The sequence below is a fragment of the Apodemus sylvaticus genome, chromosome 4 (assembly GCF_947179515.1).
Source record: "Apodemus sylvaticus chromosome 4, mApoSyl1.1, whole genome shotgun sequence".
In the NCBI taxonomy this organism is placed as follows: domain Eukaryota; kingdom Metazoa; phylum Chordata; class Mammalia; order Rodentia; family Muridae; genus Apodemus; species Apodemus sylvaticus.
Window position 1 is genome coordinate 67825497 of NC_067475.1, and position 22934 is coordinate 67848430.

The 22934-nt window shown below is 42.0% G+C and overlaps 1 protein-coding gene across 1 annotated transcript in view; it reads left to right on the plus strand.

Moving 5' to 3' along the window:
• Positions 1-8058: 8058 nt before the first annotated feature.
• Positions 8059-22934, plus strand: part of Vps45 (vacuolar protein sorting 45 homolog) — a 63460-nt gene continuing 48584 nt past the window's right edge. The window contains 7 exon segments of the mRNA XM_052179724.1: positions 8059-8286; positions 8874-9008; positions 12776-12836; positions 17804-17883; positions 19125-19193; positions 19305-19442; positions 19992-20102. Of these exon segments, the coding sequence (XP_052035684.1) occupies positions 8194-8286; positions 8874-9008; positions 12776-12836; positions 17804-17883; positions 19125-19193; positions 19305-19442; positions 19992-20102 (687 nt within the window). The 5' untranslated portion in view covers positions 8059-8193.

Sequence of the window (22934 nt, forward strand, 5' to 3'; positions counted from 1 at the left end):
AGTCAAGACTTTTTTTTTTTTTTTTTTTTTGATTTGTTTTTTTCCGAGACAGGGTTTCTCTGTGTAGCCCTGGCTGTCCTGGAACTCACTCTGTAGACCAGGCTGGCATCAAACTCAGAAATCCACCTGCCTCTGCCTCCCAGAGAGCTGGGATTACAGGCGTGCGCCACCACCGCCCAGCAAGTCAAGACTTTTAATAGTGACAAATAAAAAGTCCTATTTGTGATTTAAAAAAAAATACAAGTGCTTGCAGAACCACTGAATCTGCATTTTAACATGGTCTCCAGGTGATTCTTAAGTACATGAGTGTTTGAGGAACTCTTCAAACACACTGAGGTTTAACTATAGGAAATAGGATCCTCTCCAAATTGATGATATTTGAATGATTGATAAGTCGTTAATCATCCTCTTAATCTCAGACTTTCACACGTCAGACAAATACACTCCAGGTCTAACGTGCTTTATGCCTCTCTGTTAATGACTATTTAGGAAGAGCCTTTATACAGAATAGACTTCTTATTTTATTGTTTTCTTCTGAGAGGTACCAAATTTGTTGTTGTTATTTTAAGTAAATATAAATTAATGGTGTTTGTTTGTTTTTGTTTTTAACTAGACTTTTGCTTTCAGTGCTGAGGCTGGGACCCAAAGCCCCAGGCATGCCAGGCAGATGCTGAACCATACCCATCAGGTACACATTCTTTAGGAATACTGGCAATTGGGGATAGATATGATCAATGTAACCTGTCTGAAATGGTCAAAGAATAAGTAACAGAGAAGCAGAACCCTGACAAACCTGAGTCTATCTTTCTGTAAGCCCACGCCCACATCTCATGTTTTCCTTAAAGTTTAATTTAGGTTAGGGAATACACATTCACTAATGTGTTTATCAAAATAAACACAGAAGTGTGTGTGTGTGTGTGTGTATAATTATATCTTGCTTAGCTAAATTGATATCTAAGTATCAATACAGATTCCATAATCCATCACATTTATTTACCACTTGAAAAGAGGGAGCCAGGGTTGCATAAATAACTCAGTAACATGCTTGCTGTGTAAGCATGAAGACCTGAGTTTGATCCCAACACTCATGCAAAACCTCAGCCTTGGTAGCCTGTTCTTTAATCCAGTACCAGAGAGGAAGAGACAGGGGGATCCCTGGGCCCTCGTGGGCCAGCCTAACCTAAGCAGTGGGCTCCCAGCGTTCTTGGAATCCGTCTCACAGAAAACAAGGTGAACAACTCCTGAGAATTGGCACTCAGGGTTAACCTCTGTTCTGCACACACTCACACATGTATACATGTACACCAGGAGACATGCCAAGCAACACACACACACACACACACACACACACACCAAACTGAGCAGTCTTTTGATTTTTAAGTAATTTTAAACATTTCATGAAATAGAAGATCATTTAAAAGAGGAAAAAAAGATCAGCCTGATGTGCACAGCTTTAATCCTAGCACTTGGGAGACAGAGGCAGGGAGGCAGGTATATTGAGTAAGAGGTCAGCCTGGTCTACAAAGAGTTTTCAGCATAGCCAGGGCTACATGGAGAAAGCTTGTCTCAACAACAACAATAACAACAAAGGCTAGAAGTGTGTCCACAAATTCTTATTTAAATTTAGGGTCTAGAAAATGAAACAGTCTCTCAGACTTTTGGTGCCTTCCCTTCCTTGTTTTTACACAGTTGGGTCAGGACTGAAGGGGTTAATCAACAGTTAATGTCCATTATAGGATAACTTATATTTCCTCACAATTTAAATATTGAAGTCCTAATGGAGAGTCCTAATGAAATTCCAATGCTTAGAAGGTAGCTGTATTTAGAGTTGGGGTCTTTAAAGGAGACAACTAAATTCAAATGCAGTCATCAGAGAGTCCCTAACCCAATATAATTTGTGTTTGTATGAGGAAATTAGAATACAGAGGCACAGAGTGATCACGTGCTGTCACAGGACAAGAACATCTGCAGAAGAGCCCAGAAGTCAACCCTGGACACCTTGACCTTGGATGCCTGCCCTCCAGAACTATGAGAAAATGCCCTTCTGTTGGTTTATCCTCTTTGTCGGTTGGCACTGTTATGTCCCCAGCACATTAATCCAGCATTCGACATAGAATATACGTGATAGGTACTTACTGAAGAGAATTTATAAATGTTACCTTCTATCCAGCTACTAAGTCTGCCCAAAGCTGAGGCTGACTTTCCACCAGTAAAATCAGAAAAAAATATTTATTTATTATGAGATAACACACGCAAAAAAGATACAGTGCAGAACAGCCAAGTGCCCTGTGCCTACCTGACGCACGGTAAAGCCTCAGCACGCAGCTGAAGCACCCCGTGTTCTGGCCCCCAGTTGTGCGTGACCCAATCAGCTCATCCCTCTCACGAAGCGTTTGCTTATGCATCTTTCTGGCCTAAGGTTTTAGCAATCTGCTATTTTTACAAGACAGTCCTCTAGTACACCCTTTAAGAATGGCGTGTGCGCTTTATCCGTTTATATCCAAGGATACTTTTAGTTCTGACTCATCCACAGCCACTAAATACAGTGGTTAATTTCAAAATTATTACTTATAGTAAATAGTATTTATTCATTCTTCGGGTGAAGGGCAGTCAGATTACAACTTTGTTTCACAGGCTCAGCGACACTGTTAGGAGTGTCTGTGCACATGCTTCATAAACATGTGAGAGTTCTTTAGAGCGTGAAGTTTCTCTCATGGCCACACACAGGGAACACGGGGAAAGCTGACAGCTAAAGCTGCCCAGAGGCAGTGGTGGCGCAGGGGCCCCAGGTGCCCAAGCCCTGCATGGCCGCTCCTGGGTTAACAAGTGGGAAGGACGCTCTGCTCTACAAGAATACCAAGGGGCAGGAATTTGAACCCACAAGCACAAGGGTTTTAAGTTTCACTAGTTTTAAAGATAACTCCACATTTCCATAAAAAGGCTCTAATTTTTACTCTTGCTTTGGTAACCTATGAATTTTTGTCTCACACTGTCTTGGACACTTGGTATTGTCAGACATTTTTAAGTTTTGCCAACTTGATAGAGAAGAAGTACTGTAACTACTTCAGTTTTAATTTGCCTCTTCGGGTTTCTATCAAATGTCTTTCATGTTTATTGGGCATTTTCACACTTATTGGTTATTTATTTTACATTCAGTGAATTTTCCCCTGTGATATTTTGATGAAGAAAATATTCCTTACTTCAGACTGTATTTTTTTCTTTTCTATGTTGGTTAGGAATATTTCCTAAACAAAAAGCATATTCTATATTTTACATCCTATATTCTATATTAGAACAACTTATAAACTACTATGGACCACAGTCTATATTTTGAAAACTGCTTGTTTGTGTGATGGTCTAGAACTTGTTAAAAGATAGAAGAGAGACCAGGAGTTGCATTTATAACAAACCAGGCTCCATTTAAAGTAAACAGGTCACCCACTAGGTCATTTCACCCTGGGAGTACAAAGACTGTATCTAACTGAGTGTTCCATTACCTGAGTCTCTGCATAGGTCATATGTGGCTTCTGTAAACAAGAATGGTTCTTGCTGTGAGTAGCTCCCACACAGAAAATCATCTTCTTTGGTAGCCTCAAAGTTTTATAAATGAAAAACTTACTTGTATTCAACAGTATTAGTCTAGAATAATTCAAAGATCTTACATAAGATTCATGCTGTAAAACTAACCCTAATTAACCACCACCTCTAGGTCTGTAGAGACCAAGTTACCCAGAAAGCTGGAAACACTGAAATGATTGATGTGCAGACAGAATTCTGCTTGCAATATTTTTTTGAGACATGGTCTTACTAGATAGCTCTGGCTTTGAAACTCATTATGTAGACCTGGCTGGCTTTGAATTTACAGAGAGCTTGTTGGTCTCTGCTTAAAAAGAGCTGGGATTAAAAGTATGCACTACCCTAGCTGGCCGTGCAAATACATTTAAACTAATGATTTAGAGTGGTTAAATGTTCTGAACCATGGTGGATTAAAGCAACGGTGGCCCACAGCTTTAATTAGTCCCAGCACTCAGGATCAGAAGCAGGTAGACCTCTGTGAGTTCAAGACCAGCCTGGTCAACAGAGTGAGTTCCGAAACAGCCAGGGCTACACAGTGAAACCCTGTCTCCAAAAACAAAACGAACAAAAATAAAACAAAAACAAGACAAAAGCGCTTGTTGCAGTGAAGTTCAATATTGCATTGCAAATAGTCATAAAAACTTTATGAATTGTTTGACTTGATTTAGTTTGTTTAATCAGATGCCAAGATTTTGTGATAATTTAAAAAAAAATTTCCTAAACTTTGCCTTCATTTAAAAAAATACATATGCTGGGTAGTGTGGTGGCTATTCTTCTTTTTCAAGTTGACGACATCTGGAATTAACTAAAATCCAATGCCTGGGCACACCGGTGAGTCGTTTTTTTCTTAAGCATTTGAAGTGGGAGAATCTTTGAGGTGGGAAAACCTACTTCTAGTCTGGGACACACCTGCTGGCAGCCTGTAAAGGGCATGAAAGAAGGAAACCTCTCTCTTTGTCTGCTTGCTCTCACCCCTGATACCGAGTCCATTCCTTCACTGGCATTGGCGCCTACTGGCATACACTGAAGACCAGATGAGACATGACCACGGCCCGAAAGTCAAAAGCCATTCTAGTAAATCCCTGTGTGTGTGTGTGTGTGTGTGTGTGAGAGAGAGAGAGAGAGAGAGAGAGAGAGAGAGAGAGAGAGAGAGATTCATTCTATAAGTTCTGTTACTCTAGAGAATCCTGACTAGGATTCTGACAGAGATCTAAGCAGTTCTATCAAATTTCATCTTTATTTCCTTCTTCTCCAGGGGTTGAGGAAAATATGTTTACCTGAAGCAACAAGGATGGTAAAGTTAAGAATTAATAATTAAATGGAACTAAGAACTTTCATATTGTTATTGTAATAATTTTATGCTATATGGAACATATCTACATAGCCTTTGTTTTATATTTAAGCCTTGAGTTCTCGTGGAGAGAGAAGCCATGATTTAAATAAAAAAATAGAGACTTAAATATCCACTTTGGGAAAAAGTTAAAGTACAAGAAATTATTTTGATAATTATCACTACTTATGTAATTTCTATGTTTAAGAACAAGTCAAAATAAAATGTTCAGACATAAATATCACATTTTAACTTCCTGTTTTATATCATTAAAGAAACAATTTTGGGAAACCAGTGAGAATATTTTTTTTTCCAAAACTGAGTCTGGCAAGCCTGGAATTCACTCTGTAGAACAGGCTGGCTTCAAAGTCAGAGATTCACCTGCCTCTGCCTCCCATTTCTTGGAACTAAATGCATACACCACTATGTGTGACACAAAAATAAATGTCTCAAGTAGCTATATCTGGAGTATTTTATAGTCCACAAAGTCATATGAAGAATGACATGAGTTACTTTTAAATGTAATGTCCTTATTGTTAAAAAATATTTGTCAGTTTACTTACACAATTAAAAACATAAGGCACTTCATATTGCCTTCCAAATATGCTTTCTCTTGCCTGGGCGTATTCTGGATGAGTCACAAAGCGTTTCAGTCTTATTTTTAGAGATACAGGGATGCAGAAGTCCTTGCTATAGACACAGTTAAAATAACTTGTGTGGCTTTCTTCAGGAAGGGAGGATATTGTGGAATGACAAGACAGCACTGCACTTATTACACAGGTAACACTTCTTTCAAAATGTTTCAGGCTACAGTTATTTTCATCCAATATACAAAGTAACACTATTATTGACCTCCATGGAATTTCATGGGAAATGGAATTAGTGAACTTTGCCAAAGCAGGTATTTTCCTCTTTTTCAAAAGGTCATAGCTCTCTGAATACAAATAACTAAAAGAACTCTTTCCGCTCATCTCTTACAATTATAATCTGACAAGGCACCATTTCAAGGACCATTTTCCTACTCCTTGTCTCTTGTTTGTTTTATTTTTTTTAATTTTTTTTCGAGACAGGGTTTCTCTGTGTAGCCCTGGCTGTCCTGGAACTCACTCTGTAGACCAGGCTGGCCTCGAACTCAGAAATCTGCCTGCCTCTGCCTCCCAGAGTGCTGGGATTACAGGCATGCGCCACCACCACCCAGCTTGTTTTATTTTTTTGAGACAGGGTTTCTCTCTGTAACAGAGCCCTTGCTGTCCTGGAACTCTGTAGACTGGGCTGGCCTTGAACTTAGAGATTCACCTGCCTCTGCCTCTGCCTCCTGAGTGCTGGGATTAAAGGCCTATGCCATCACTGCTGACTGTTCTTTTTAAAATATAAAAAGTTGAAAAAAAATTTGACATACTATATTGCATTCCAAGTAAGGAAAAAGAATCCAAGCGCCATGGGAGATGGTGATTGTTCAGATACAGGAACTTGCTAGATTTGTGGGTAAATTTTATTTTCTCTGTTGATTCAATGTTTTCTATAATATATGAATATATCATACTGTTATTGATAAAACAGGATTATACATTAGATCTCATTTGTGTGTAGTTAATATATCACCAATTTGTTTAATATAAAGCTTTAAGGCTTCTGTAAACATGTGCACACCAGTAACTTCAGCACAGGAGACACTGAGGCAGTCGGATCACAGGTTCAAAGTCAGCTTTATTCGAACACAGCAAAACCGTATTCAAGCAAAAAGAAAGAAAGTCTCAAATACAGTAATATACCCAATGGGAAGTTTCATTTACTTGACTGGAAAACTGAAAAGAACACATTTTCACAATTTTAGAAGTGACAGATATCTGTATTTCAAGTGATTTCTGGTCTTTCTCAAAAGGATTTGGAAACTTCATATAATTTGCATAACCCGATCAAGTTCTTTTGTTCTATTTAACCGCATATTTCTTACAGTATGTTGAAAGAACTAGTATTTAGTGGTGCTGTATTAATTTTAAATTAATTTTTAAATTAGCATTCATAATGGGCTTCATAATGGCATTTGTACACATTACAGTTATATCTCATTCTAATTTGTTCCCCTTCTTCCTGCCTCCAGCCCCTGTACCCTTCTCAACCCACGATTCCCAACGCTCCCTGGTTTCCCTCCTTTACTACATAGTCCTTCTGTTTTGTGCTCCTTGTATTCATTCCCTTGTATTCCAAAACTCTCCCTACCCGGTTCCCCTGCCCCTATAAAGCTCCCCTCTGGTGATCTCCTTTCCGGTTTCATATCTCACACACATCATTACTTTGGTGGAAATGTTTGAACCACTAATAGTCAATGATTTGTTGCAGTTACTTGTCTTCCTGGTTTTACAATTCTCCATTGTAAGGTGAAGAACGAAACACCTTGTTTAGAAATGCAGTAATAGATCTGTGTGACCTGTTGAGCTTTTTGGAAACTGACACTAAGATCCATTTTATTGCTAATTATTCATGCTTCTTAGATAAAAAATGTTTCCCTTTAAATTCTCAAGCTAGTTTGCTTCATCCCCGATTAATTAACTTCCCCAGCCCACTTCAGGGACCCTGGAAACCCGGTGCTGGTGTCGCTTCGGTCCCTGTGGTCCTGAGCAGAAGGCAGGGGGAAGCTCCGCGCCTTCCTGGAGTCTCCTAAACAGCGTTCCCTTTGTTCCTTCTTTCAACAACTACGTGATGAATTTCAGCTCCCCTTCTCTTTAGGAAACCCAGTTAAGTCTCATTCCACGACCTGCTAAATACAAAATGCCGCCCCAGGATGCTTCGTTCCCTCTGTAAGCTAGCTTGGGCTATCAGAGAACTTGCTATATAGTACAGACTTGTCTCGAACCTGGGACCCTGCGGCCCCAGCCTGCCCAGTGCTACGATGACGTGCGTGGGCTCCCACGTGGGTCTCCAGAAAAGACGTTCAGCAAACAGCAAGCACAGCCACGCTCCTTGGTTCCTCTGTCCGAGACAGCTGTATCCCGCGGCGCGCCAAGCGCTCCCTACGCAGGACCAGAAGCCAGCAGAGCACCAGTCCGAGGGAACAGGTTGCCTTCCCGCCCCCACGCGCGGTGCTTCGGCAAGGGCACCGGCGCTCACCCGCGGAGTCTGGTTCCGGGACTCCACGGAGGAACTACAATTCCCAGTATCGGAGCTACCCGGACTCCCGGAAGCCGAGACTTTGCCGACCGGAAGCAGCTGAGACCCAACAGTCCTGAGGTTAATTCAGCCAGGAAAGTGGGTGGGAAGGGCTGTGGGGTACCTGTCAGTTCGCCACCATGAACGTGGTCTTTGCTGTGAAGCAGTATATTTCCAAAATGATAGAGGACAGCGGTCCCGGCATGAAGGTGCTTCTCATGGATAAAGAAACGGTGAGTTCGCTTTTGCTCAGTATTTATAAAGGAAGCTCTCCCTCCCTTAGAATTGCTGGTGCCGGTCCACTGTAGGACTTAGCATTTCACTAATGACGACGGTCAATTCTGCCTGGCACTGGAAAAGTTGTATAAAACTTTCCCAGTGGGCATGCAGTCCAACCGGCTCTAACCGGTGCCAAGTGACTTCTTATACCTGGAGAGTGTCTGCCAAGAAGTTGTTATTGGTGACACAGGGAGTTCTTTAGGGAGACCCTGACATTTCACTCAATGTTGTTTTAAAAGTAAATTGTTGGGGATCAAGCTAAAATGACAGTTATTTGTTGGCTACAACTTTAACAAAAAAAAAAAAACTGCAAAGGAATCGAGAAAATCCTCTTTAGAATTTTCTGAGTTGTTTGTGTTCTGAGAGAGTAGTAGGTTTTCATTCTAACACCTTACAAGGCCTGTTTTGGATATTTAGTAAATATTATTCTGTATATTAGAATTTAAATTACCTAGCCAAGTATTAATGGCGAGAGGCTTAGCCATTTGGTGCATGTTTTTATTAGACTAGTATAATCTTAGTTCGTTCTTTTGCCTTACAGACGGCTATAGTGAGTATGGTGTACACACAGTCAGAGATTCTTCAGAAGGAAGTATACCTCTTCGAGCGAATTGATTCTCAAAATCGAGAGATCATGAAACACCTAAAAGCGATTTGTTTCCTTCGACCTACAAAGGTACTACACACACTGAGCCGCCAGCTCCGCAGGCGGAGGCGGACTGCTGATCCAAAAGCGTTAAGAAGGCAAAATAAATTTGTGTTACCATCATTTGTGGCATCATAATTATCCTGTTTTGTCAGAGTTGTGACCTTTCTTCCTCTCCTATCCATGCCTCGGTCCACCCCTCACAGCCAGGTTTTCCTTCTAGACATCTGTTAGATTAATAGCTATTCCCAAAGCCACTAACTCTGGGAACCTAGATTGCTTTAGTAATGGCTTGACCTCCGTACCTAGCGCTGAACACCATCTCTTTCCTACAGCTCTTACTGTCTCAGTTTATTTCCATCTGTCCTCAGGAACAAATCTGCCATTATTATGAGAAACAGTGAGAGGTCACTCAGTGATTGCTTTAGTAACTCAGACTGACTCCTTCAGTTAAACCCAGAGCCTAGCATGAAAAGGCCCTGCTTTGGCCAGTTTGGTCTTTCTTTACGTATTTAACCGTCCTGTGCTCCAGTTCTGGTCCTGCCTTCTAGCCAGCCGGGCCTTTTGTCGTCATTCTTCTACAGATTTATTCCTGCTCTTTATCTGCTCGCCTCCTCTAAAAATCCATACGCTATTTTTAGCTTTTGTACATCAACTTGCAAATCTGGCTTCAGTGCCATCCTTACACTAAAACTATATAGTTGGGGTGTGGGTGGGGGGTGGCAAAGGCTGCCTGTGGAGGTTAGAGAACACCTCGCAGGGGCTGCTTCTCTCCTACCTTCTGAGTCCCAGGACTCAGACTCCTGTAGCCAGGCTTACCCACAGAGACGTCTCATCTCTCGACACTCTTGTTTGTTTTAAACAAGCAATGACAAAAACCTTTCCTACTTCGTATTTTTAAATATTCTATCTTTTTAGTTTTGTTTTGAAATAGGCCTACCTGATCTGGGACTCATGCTGAAAATCAGGCTGGTCATAAGTGTGTGTGCCTTTATCAGGTGTGTGCATTGTGCACTTTGCCAAATGCAAGCCTGATTTTGTCACGCCGCTGGACGTCACCGAGTGACTGCCCATTTCCATGTTGAAAACAGATCCCTTCTTTGTTGACTGCAGGGTGCAGCCTGGCCCAGCTCCTGTCCCTGTTTGAGCCTCTTCGCCCCCCTGCGCCTTAGCTGCGCCTGCCTTCAGTCCCCTCACATTCTCATGTTTCACGGTGCATTTCTCATGGCCTCGTGCAGGGGCTCCCCCTCTGCCTGGAACTTCTCTCTTCTGCCAGGAAATCTTCCCTGGCCTTGCTGGACATTCAGACGTCTCTCATAAACAACACCCGTCCTCTCTGTCACTGGTCACAGCTGAAGGTGTTTGTTCTTCCACAGGTTTCACTATGTGGTCCTGGCTGGCTGCAATTTTGTGATAACTTCCCACCACCCCGCCTCTGCCTCCTGAGCTCTAGGATCCCAGGCATGTGATCCTCCTTTGACCGAGGTACACAGGTTGTGTGACTGATGCCTAGCCCACCCACCACCGGAAGCCCCCTGACAGCAGAGGCTGTATCTGTTTGTCCATCCCACTGATTCCCACCATGCATGCTGCACAAAAGATGCTTAAGATATAGTTGCTGAATTAATATGGTTTTTTTTCCACATTTGTAGGTTTCAGACATGAAATTTTGGTCATCCAGAGGGGTCTTAGAGATGTCATAGTTCATTATCATATCATTTTGACCTTTTAACCCGGTCTTATAAAGAAGTAATGTTAGACTTAGATTAATTGTTAAACAGTTTGTCCTTGATAATACAAAGTGAGCTTGACATGGTAGCACGTGCCTATGACTCTAGCATCTGGGAAGTAGAGGCAAGGACATCTGAAATTCAGGGTCATCCTTAGCTGCACAGTGTGTTTAAGGCCCACATGGGCCACATAAGAGTATCTCAAATACAACAACAACAACAACAGGGGTCTGGAGAATGGATCAGCAGTCAGGGTCACTTGCTGCACAATTATGAGAACCAAACTTTAGAACCCATGCCACATAACTAGCTGGGCATCCCATATACCTCTAAGCCCAGGTCCAAGAGGAGTGGAGACCAGATCTCTGGGATTTGCTGGCTTTCTGCTAGTCAAGAAATGGAAGTCCTAGGCTCAGGGAGAGACAGCCTCAGATGAACAGGCAGAAAGTGATAGAAAAGGACACCCAACACCCTTTTCTGGCCTCCCAGTACACCCACACCCACACCCACGCATGCTTACACAGATACACATGCAAATAAATACATTTCTTAATAACAATATACATGCTTATAAAGATAATTTTCCTGTATTTTAATAATATAATAACTCCCCCCCCCCTTGAGCAGGTGTGGTAATTTCCTGTTTGCTAGGTTGATGTCGGACAGGGTCTGGCTGTGTCATCAAGCTGACTTCAAACCCACATCCTCTTGGTTTCTGCCTTGTGAGTGCTGAGATTGTGTATAGCTTGCCTCTACCCCCAGTTGCAGCGTGCGTTTCTTAAAACTGTTTTTTAACACTAATGGAATGATGTAAAACAAATTTTGAAGTGTTTAGTTTACAGGGACACAATCAAGCAGTAGAGCCTTTTTTTGTCCCCACAACTTTTAGTTTTAAGACCTGGTTTAATCTGAAATTTAACCATGTATTCTGGTATCAAAAAACAGATCAACTGTTCATTAGAATGGCCGGTGGTTAGAATCCTCATGTTTCAACTGTATAAAAAGAACTGCGCAGAAGGGATGTCTCATTACTTAAGACTGTGTACTGTTCTTATAGAGGACTCAAGTGTGATTCCCAGCACCTTGTGTTGGGCAGCTCACAAATACCTGTAACTTGAGCCCAAGTGAAGTCTGATGCCTCTGTCCACCGCTGGCGACTGTGTATGCGCACAGTTAAAAAATTAAACCTTTAATGGACTGATTTTTTTATGTGTATCATTTTTTACTTATTTTAAAATAATGTAATTATAGAAGGGGGTCTCAGGCTAATACACATACCTCACGAACATTGTAGTTGTGACCTCTTAGACATCAATAAGCTAAAAGCCAAAGTAAATATACTTAGCTGTATTTTCTCTTGTTTTTAAAGAACTGCACACATCTTGGTGTTCTAGGTAAGAACTGCACACATTTTGGTGTTCTAGGTAAGAACTGCACACATTTTGGTGTTCTAGGTAAGAACTGCACACATCTTGGTGTTCTAGATAAGAACTGCACACATCTTGGTGTTCTAGGTAAGAACTGCACACATTTTGGTGTTCTAGGTAAGAACTGCGCACATCTTGGTGTTCTAGGTAAGAACTGCACACATTTTGGTGTTCTAGGTAAGAACTGGATCAGATGAATACGATTTATTGACGAGCAGCTTGGGGCAGATTGTAGTTAGTGGTGATTTTATGTTATATTTCAACATGCATCCTTTAGCTTTATATTAATTTAACCAAGATAATATAGACAACTTGTATTTAGCTTACTCATATGAAATTGTGTTCAAGATTCCGATTAATGTATGTTTTTATTTGCAGCCTTCATTGCCCAATGTATGTACAGCCTTGACCTCAGCACACTGTTAGGCACGGAGCTTACTAACTTGTAAAGTCACACTTAGGGAGGTTGCGGGACAGTTTTCAGGAGCCAGTTCTCTCCTCCCACAGGGTGTGTGACGGACTCGGCTCAGGTCATTAGACCGGGCGGCAGACGCTCGTCTGTGCGGAGCCATCTTGCCAGCCCTTCCTTGTCCGTTACTGCAGCTCCTCCGCTCATGCTCTGTTCATTCTTGTTTGCTAGGAGAATGTGGATTATCTGATCCAGGAGCTCCGAAGACCCAAGTACAGCATCTATTTTATCTGTAAGTACTGTAGTTCACTTCTCAGGTCACAGACTATGCCCCGGCTCACCTGTGACATTGAGTAGCTTGTGTCATCAAGTTGAACTCATTGCTTACAAGTTTATGTGTTCAAAGTATTAAAGTATTCTGGGGACTGGACCCATGGCTCAGCTGTTAAGAAAACTGGCTGTGCCGGGCGGTGGTGGCAGACGCCTTTAATCCCAGCACTTGGGAGGCAGAGGCAGGTGGATTTCTGAGTTCGAGGCCAGCCTGGTCTACAGAGTGAGTTCCAGGACAGCCAGTGCTATACAGAGAAACCCTGTCTCGGAAAACAAAACAAAACAAAAAAGAAAACTGGCTGTTCTTTCTTCACGAACACCAGAGTTTAATGCCCAGCACCCACACGATGGCTCACAACCACCTGTAACTCCAGTTCCAGAAGATCCAGTGCCCTCTTCTGGCCTCCACAGATACTGCATACACATGGAGCACAAACATACATGCAGGCAAAATATACATAAAATAAAATCGAATAACCCTTTAAAAGTTAGGTAATTGCCATCTTCCTCTTTCTGTAATCAAAATATCAATTTCCACTCTTCAGTGGGGGTACTTAGATAAAAAGTTTTATTTCACTTAGCATTTTAAAGACTTATTTACTTATATATTTTATGAATGTGAGTACACTGAAGCTGTCTTCAGATGGCTGTAATGGGCACCAGATCCCATTTCAGATGGGTGTGAATCACCATGTGGTTGCTGGGAATTGAACTCAGGACCCCTGGAAAAACAGTCAGTGCTCTTAAGCGCTGAGCCATCTCTCCAGCCCTCACTTTGCATTTTAAAAGGCTGATTTGTAAGTCAAAAGTTATAAGTAGCCAAACTGCATGTTTTTCCTCCATCCAAGGGTTTACTTATTCCTGTGTTTCACCTCTAAATTGAGATATAGAAAGTAATTTATCTGGGGAGAAGGATACATGGGAGCTTGTGTTTGTTGTTTTATGTGATCATGAAAGGACAGTTATCTCTTGTGTGTCCACATGGGGTGTATGAGAGGGGAAGTATGGAAATGAACTTGATTGATTTGGATTTTCTTCCATTCCTCTATGGAATTTACAGTTGTCCTCCTCTAGGGGTCACCATTGCTCTTTGTAGAATTAGTGAAGTCTGGCACTGGTTCCAAAAAACGAGGGAGCAAGCTTAGCACCCTGAAAGTAGGACACTTAGGCCTGGTGCCTTGGTGCGTGCCTGGAATCCCAGCCGTCAGGGGCAGAGGCAGACAGATCTCCACGACCCTGGTCTACAGAATTAGTCCCAGACTAGCCAAAGCCACATAGAGAGACCTTGTCTCAGAAACAGAAGAAAGTAGACCGTAGAGAGGTCTTCAGGCTTTGGGGGTTTAGACGTTGTCTAAGATATACGTGTTTCTTTCACCATATATTACTATTTAGTGATGCCAGTGGTGGCGCACACCTTGAATCCAAGCACCCTGGAGGCAGAGGCAGGCCGATCTCTGAGTTTGAGGCCATCCTGGTCTACAGAGCAAGTTCTAGGATAGACAGGGCTACACAGAGAAACCCTGTCTCAGAAAAACAAAAACAAAAAACAAAAATTTAATAATGCCAAAAATTAACTTTTAAATAATATTTTAAACTTTTTAAAGAGCTGTTTCATATTTTATTTCACTTGAGCCTTTACACCATCTATCATCTAACAGGTAAGACTATGTCTAATAGTTTCTCTTCCTAAGAATGGGTCTGCCGTGAAGCCAGCTTGGCTAAGTATCTCTGTGTCTTACCATGTGAGGCCCTGCACTTCTCTCCACTGCCTACGAGGGGTCCTCACAACATGTGGCCTCCAAATGCTGACTAGACCATGAGCCAACGCAGAGCTCTTTTCCTTTAACTTACCCGGACAGTGATATTGTGCTATTGGCACAGAAAACAATCTAAAGTGATACTAGATATAAAATCGACAGAGATCCCGTGTGCCTTTTACCCAGTCTCCCCTGATGTGGCACCTAACATGACAGTGGTGCAGTGTCACATCCGGCATATTAACGTGACACGATCAAGCAGCACAGCCTTTCTGTCCCCACGGGATCCCTATGTTGCCTTTTATTGACCGTATCCACTCCTACCCCGCTCTGTCCTCACCCCTGGCAACCGCCTCCCTGTCCTTCTTTTTGCAACATTTGTCATCCTAAGAATGCTCTGAAGGTGGGACAGTTCGTTGCCTTGGGGTTGGCTGTTTCCATTCAGCACGGCTCTCAGGTTGTTGCATGCATGAGTTAATTTCTCTTTACACCTGAGGAGTATTCCAATTGTGTTCATTAACTCACCACCGAAGGACATCTGACATGTTCCTGTCTGACTGCCTGAGATGCAACTGTTATAAACCTCTGGATGGGTTTCTGCATGAACACGGCCTCACTTCTTTGGGATGAGTCATAGCCAGTAGCACAGATGCTGGGTCCTGTGGTAGTGGCGTATTTAGTGTTTTCCTGAGGAACCACCCTATTTCGTGTCCCCCTGGCAATGTCAGGTAGTGTGTGATCTCTGCACACTTACCGTCATTTTAGCCAGAGTGGTAGGGATGAGCCTCTACGCAGCAGCAGCAAGGGAACTAAGAAAGAACATACACAGACATATGTGGAAGAAAACTGGGCTCAGGTGGGCGTGTATACTGACGGAGCAGCACCAGCTCTACACCAACCAGAAACCTCAGCGAGTTTATTATGAACGGGGAAGGATAATGGGCGAGTGGTTTAGCTCAGTGATTCTCAACCTTATGACCCCTTTGGGAAACAAATGACCCTTTCACGGATGTTGTATATCATATATTTATATTATAATTCATAACAGTAACAAAATTATAATTATGAGGTAATAGTGAAGTAATTTTGTCACTGAGGATCAGCACAACATGAAGAACTGTACTAAACACGAAGAACTGTACTAAAACGTCACAGCCTTTAGACAGTTGAGAACCACTGATTAGCTAGTTTTCCAGGACCTCTCTGTAGGAGAGAGAGCAATCTCTAGCTGCAAACATCAAGAAGAGCAAGCCGCAGTTGCTAAGTCTTCACACAAACCGCCAGCAGTCCAACTCCCACCAGAGGAAGACTTTGCCATCCATCTGAGCCTTGGGCAAGGTTTTACTAATTTCCCATTTTGCTAATTTGCTCATTTCTGAGGCATTGGTCCTTAATGTTGTCATACCCAAGTGTAGTCATTTTAGTATTTTTAAAAATCAAATTACAAGCTACAGCCTTATATATGCATATATATGTGTATAATATGTTACTTTGAGTTCTGTCTTTAAGTCAATAGAAGCATTCTTTTTCTGAGTTTCTTTGCTGAAAATGGGTTGTGTAGTAAAAGACCTCATTTCCTCCACACAGCGGCCCTGCACAACAAAGAACAGTAAGTCTAGTATTTATAAAGACTTTGATTTGGACTAGAAATCTACAAAGCAGAAGAAAGTTACATTAGTACTAAATCCTATAAAATATCAGCTACTGAAATTTGTAGGGTGTAGCTACTGATCTCAGAATTTTATTTGGTTAAAGTGAACCAAATTAATTAGTTTAGTAATTTTACTCAATTATAGACTTTTAGCACAATTTAAGTTAACACTAAACTGGCCTGCTGCCCACCTCGCTGTTAATAATTTGAGGTCTGCTAAATTGCTTACTCAACAGGTCCTTTTATTAAACTATTTTAAAAACACTAGAAAATGTCAAATGTACACATAAGGCAGTATGATTGCGATAAATCCAGTGTACCCAGCCACACACAGTCTTGTTTTAATATACTCTCATCTTCTACCTATGAGTATTTTTTAAAGTGAATTAAGATGTCATATAAGATTTATTCACCAGTATTTTATTATGCATCTTTAATAGAGATAGATTCATGTGGCTAGAAATGAAAAGTAACTCCTATTTTCAGGAACTCAATTCAGTTGTCAGATTTCAAATTCTCTCCTGTCTGTCTGTCTGTCCGTCCATCTATCTGTCTATCCATCCGCCCGTCCACCCATCCCCCCATCCCTCCTTCTGTCCATCCGTCCATCCGTCCATCTACCCATCCATCTATATCCATCCATCCATCCCTCCCTCCACCTGTCCCTTCACTGAGTGTGGACTAAGTAAGGCCCACGTGTCAGATCTTGCTCATCAGTGTGCTGAGTCCCCTGATTCCCTATAGGACCCAAGCAGCTGGTTCACTGAGGAAGCAGTTATGTTTTCTACAGACTCCATCTTCTTAATTTCATCACTGTGGTAGTTCTACATACTCCTTCATTTTTATCATGAGTCTGTAAGTGGATAAAGAACCTGAAATGGATTAAGTTTTGATTTCTTTTTGGCAAGAATACTAAATAGGTGATTCTGCATAGTTTCTCTGGTCATTTTTTCTAGTGATATTGTTAATGAAATTAATGTTTACAGGTTATTCAATGAGGAGTTGGAGGGTAAAGTATTCTATCATTCACATTCCATGGGGTTTTTGGTGAAAATGTTTCTATAAAAAAATCTTCCCTCATCTTTTATTTAATACAACTTACATATAAAAGAGAGAGGCTTGCTTTATTCCCTATAATTACCATCTAAGGTAATGTAGTGTCTTCCAATGCCTTCAGTGATAGTCTTTTTTGTTTGTTTGAGACAGAATTTCTCTGCATAGCCCTGGCTGTCCTGGAACTCACACTGTAGACCAGGCTGGCCTCAAACTCAGAAATCCGCCTGCCTCTGCCTCCCAAGTGCTGGGATTAAAGGCGTGCATCACCACTGCCCAGCAATAGTCTTTTTTTTAAAAGTATTAATCTGGGGATTTAAACATATTTGTGCTCCTTATCCAGTCTAAAGGCATATGGCTTTGCTGTGTGCCACACTGTGCTAGACTTCATGGCTTCCTTAGCCTTACCACTGGCTAATTGCAGCAAAACTGATGCCGTTTGAGTCCAATGCGATGTATCTGTTTCAGATTTCAGTAATGTGATCAGCAAGAGTGACGTGAAGTCGTTGGCTGAAGCTGACGAGCAGGAAGTCGTGGCTGAAGTTCAGGTAAAGGTGTGGGTCCTGGAGCATCTTTTGGGTTGGCCCTGTTAAAAGATCTTAGTCTAAAAATAATGAAGGTGCTGTCTGGTCAGACAAAATCAATGTGCACACACCAGACTAGGCTTATATTTAGAATGTTTGCAGGAGGTTCTAAATTGGATAGAAAGAGAAGTCATGGAGTCAGCAGGAGGGGGCGGAGGGCCTGATTCACTGGAGGGACGTCGTCACAGCTAGGGAAGAGCCAGGTGTGCTCCTTGTCAGTCCATGATAGTTCCTCAACCTTACTTTGAACACCTTCATCAGTGAGACTGTGCAGGATTGGGAGGGAAGAGCAATCAAAGGCTGAGTGAGGGGCCTCGTGCTCTGGTTGAGAGATGTATACTTTGGGAACTAATAACCAGCCTTTGTCAGGTTATTAGTAAACTTGGAAACTCCTAGTCATTTATTTTATATTCTATATGATATACAACATTAGCATGTATACTGTTATTTTTTCCTACTCGAATAGTTCAGTGTTCTTGAATACATTTATCATAAATATTAGGTATATTTATTACTTACCTGAAAAGTACTGTCTTCATAGGCAACAAATTAAGTAATTCTGAGTTTTTCAAAAAGATGTTCTAGGTGATAGAACATATAAAAAGAATGACTTATTTTAAGTCATATTCTCCCACACAAGAATATACTTGGCACATAACGTGGTATATCCTACAGCAGTGCTTTGCAGCTGTCTTCAGACACACCAGAAGAGAAAGTCATATCTCATTACAGATGGTTGTGAGGCAGCATGTGGTTGTTGAGATTTGAACCCCAGACCTTCGGAAGAGCAGTCAGTGCTCTTAACTGCTGAGCCATCTCTCCAGCCCCTGTTTTGCTTTTTACTAATTGAAATTTTACTTTGGTGTGTATACTTCAGCTTTTTAAAAGAACATTTATCAATGCTTTATTTATAGTAAGTTCAATTCCACCATACTGACCATTGCTTCTCACTTGAACATCTTGTACCTCTTTACCTTGTATGTCCCCATCTGATGGTAACAGCGCTCTGTACAGCCGGAGTCCTAGCGTTTGAAACCGTTGGAGTCCTTAGCACTCAGTACAGCCAGAGTCCATAGCACTCACTACAGCCAGAGTCCTTAGCACTCGGTACAGCTGGAGTCCTTAGTACTCAGTACAGTGGAGTCCTAGCGTTTGAAACCGTTGGAGTCCATGGACCCACTAATCTTGATTCTTTTCATTTGCAGGAATTTTATGGTGATTACATTGCTGTGAATCCACATTTGTTTTCCCTCAATATTTTGGGTTGCTGTCAGGTATGGAAGGCAAGGATTTTCAAAATAAGTTAATCAAGTGGAAATTAATTCCACAAGTAATGAGTTACAAAAAAGTAAAATATTTTCTTTTAATATATTTTTAACCAAAAGGGTCGAAATTGGGATCCAGCCCAGCTATCCAGAACGACTCAAGGGCTGACGGCTCTCCTTTTGTCTCTGAAAAAGTGCCCGATGATTCGTTACCAGCTTTCATCGGAGGCTGCAAAGAGACTGGGAGAATGCGTTAAGGTATAGTATTCCCTGTTCCTGGTTCTAAAACCTCAAGTCTAGTTATTTCCCTGTAATAATTTATCTGAAATGCCAAGTATGGTGGCGCATGCCTTGGCAGGAAGATTTCTGTGAGTTCAAGGCTAGCCTGGTCTACATAGCAAGTTCTAGGCCAGACCTGGCTACACAGTGAAACCTTGTCTCAAAATAATAAAATAAAATAAATAATAAATAAATAGAATCGAGAGGAAGAAGAAAGGAAGGAAGCAAAAGTGATGATATGTTAGTTTAATTGGCAAAGAAGTATGACTATATAATTCAAAATAATAAAAAGGAACAAATTAGCACCAATACCCTTAGGTTTAACCTAAGAAATATTCACAGCTATTTAACTTTAGGGGCCCAACTAAATCACTTGTAAAGTAGGGTTCAAGGCCTGACTTAAGTCACATGCTACGAGACTATGAAGGTGTTGAATCCTTTAACTGAGGCCCCCGAGGGTGGGGAATGCGCCTGGGGTTTCATTCCCTTCCTACTGCTTAACCAAACCCTCTTCTTGTTCATCCTCAGCAAGTGATAAGTAAAGAGTATGAACTCTTCGAATTCCGGCGGACAGAGGTTCCTCCACTGCTTCTCCTCCTGGATCGCTGCGATGACGCCATCACCCCACTGCTCAACCAGGTGCAGAGCCTTTGTTAGCACAAGGAGAGGTGGTTTTGAGTGGCGCTTATTAATACACATATGGAAACCCATCGTCCTACCCCTCCCTGCCGCCAGCTGTTCTTGGTGTGTTGGTGTCCTGTCATTTGTCCTGGCTTCTGCCTCTTTCCTCCTGTCCGTCCTGCCACTGTCCCTCTGTTATCAAGGCAGCCTCTCAGCTCAGACTCCACTTCCCAGGGTCTCCTTTTCTGACCTCACTGCTCGAGCAAGTGTTGGTCTCACCCCAGTCTCCTGCAGTAACTGTGAAACAGGCAGCCATTCAGTTCCCTCTTGTGAGTTTTCTTCAACCTGCATTTGACAAAACCAAGGTTGTTAAGGACTGTTCTCAGTTTACCACTCCTGGCCTAAAATCCTTTGTTTCCCATTTACCCACTGGGATAAAAACACTCCTGATTGTGGCACCCAAACACATTCAGGACGTGTACCAACCTTCCTGCTACAGAGGTGCTACACGGCTTCTTACCATTGAGCTTTAGTGTGGCCGCTGTCTGAGGGTGGAGGCATCTGGGGGACCTTTTCTTCCACACTTCACCTATCAAAACATTCTCCCTGGAAACCACTGGGAAGCCAGAGAGCAGCTTTTTAAAGATGCTTTTGCAGACAGGATTTACTTTCTCCCTCAGGTTGTGGAGAATGTGTCTCTTACGCCTCATGCTGCGCTCGCCAAATTGCATCTTTGGTTGTTTTGACAGCCTGCTGCAGCCTGTGTCCCCTTGTGCTTATTCGCGCTATGTGTGGTGATTTTGGATTTAGAGGGAAAGCTGTCTTCTCCATGTTAGTTACTCTCAGCATATAGTAATGGCAGTGCAAGGTATCCCACTGTAGAAGGAAGACGCTCAGTAGAATAAGGTAACATCTGGCCACCAAAGGAATGTGGCAGCAGAGACGAACAGAAAGGAGGGAGAGAAATCTAGAGAAATGACTGAGTGCCTAAGAGTACATACTGCTCTTGCAGAGGACTTGAATTCTGTGGCCTAGCCCCCATACCGGGCAGCTCACAGCCACTTTTAACTCCCATGCCCATGAATACAACCCCCCCCTCCCCCCCCCCTCCCCGCCTGGCCTTTGGGGGTAGTACACTCATGCACAAACCCACATTCAAACTTAAATAATTAAAAATAAAAATTAAAACACTTTTAAAAATAGTAGAAAGAAAAGTAATAATCTATAATTCTGTATCCCAAAGAAAAACAGATTTCACTGAGAACCTATAATTGTGTGTACTGATCCAGGTATTATATATAAGGGTTAAAAGAGTTAGTCTCTTGTCCTAAAAAACAAAGCAAAAACCCCTGCGCTGCTGATAAACCGGGGTGACTGTCCGCTTGGGGGCACTCACAGGAAATGCCCAGCTGGCTTACTCAGGGTCCTCTTGGCAAATCTGTATTTTTGTTTGTTTTAATTTGTTCTGGAGGTTGAAAACCCCTTTTCTTTTCCTTTTTTCTTTTATGTGTTTGGGTGTTTTGCCTGTATGTGTGTCTGTGCACCACCTGTATGCCTGTTGCCACTGGAGGCCAGAAAGGCACTGGATCCCTGGACCTGGAGTTACAGGTGGAACCACCGTGTGGGCACTGGGAACCACCGCGTGGGCGCTGGGAACCACCTCGTGGGTGCTGGGATCTGAACTTCATGTCCTTTGGAAAAGCAGCCAGAATTCTTAACCACTAAATGATCTTTCCAATCCTTTGACAAATCATTCAGGCAATAAAGCACCTTCTTTTGGGCTAGAGGCAGCTCAGTGTTAAGAGTACTGATTGCTCTTCCAGAGGACCCTAGTTCAGTTCCCATAGGATCTGATGCCCTCTTTGGCTTCCAAGGGTATTTATGCACATGTGGCGTGCACGCATGTGCACACACACACACACAATTTAAAGTACTCTCCTTTATTACATCGTAAATTCTTTCCTTTAAAAAAAATGTGGGTGCTTTATCTAACTGTATGTCTGTGCAGCACGAGTGTGCCCGGAGCTCATGGAAGCCAGAGAGGGGAGTGACCCTGGGACTGGGGCTGCGGACAGTGTTAGCTGCCACATGGTGCTGGGCGTCAGACCTGGTCCTCGGGAGAACAGCCAGTGCTTTTAACCACTAAGCCATCGCTCCAGCCCCTTAAGTTACTTGTTAATAAATTTAAGTGTAAATATATGTATAAACATCTCTAGCACTTATATTGTAGATGTAGTAGTAACTTGCTAAAAGCTACTTAGTTTTGTAAAACCACCGTCTCCATAAATGATGAAAAGGCAAATTTTTGGCATTTCATCTTTCTGGTTTTTAACCAAACAAATTTACATTTTGAAAGCTATAATAAATCAATCCTTCACAATTCACACTCAGTTAAAAACATAAGATAAAATGGCTCCAAAGCAAGTGTCTGATCATGCCAGTATTTTGATTAACTCACACGGATTCTTCTGATAATATTAGTGTTCCCAGGATAAATATAGCACCACTCAGATCTGCAAGAACACACTTCTCAGGCAGCAGAGACCCACAGAAGTGTGTAGGAACTGGTACAGTTTCTAACTGCACTACCAATATAGCCTTATCTGGGAGGCCAAAAATATGCTCTTAATTCACAGGCAAAAATCAGAGCTAATGATAGCTACAATCGTTTTCTTTCTATCAGGAGTATTAATCTTGTTGCATTTTCTCTAAAGTGTGAAATGTAAAAGATCTTGACGTTTTGAGTGTTTAAGCAATTAAAGTGACAGTCTTCATACTTACACGAGAACAAAGTATTAATAAAAATATGAACTAAATAGAGGAACTTGGTATGAAGCAGGCCGCTTACTA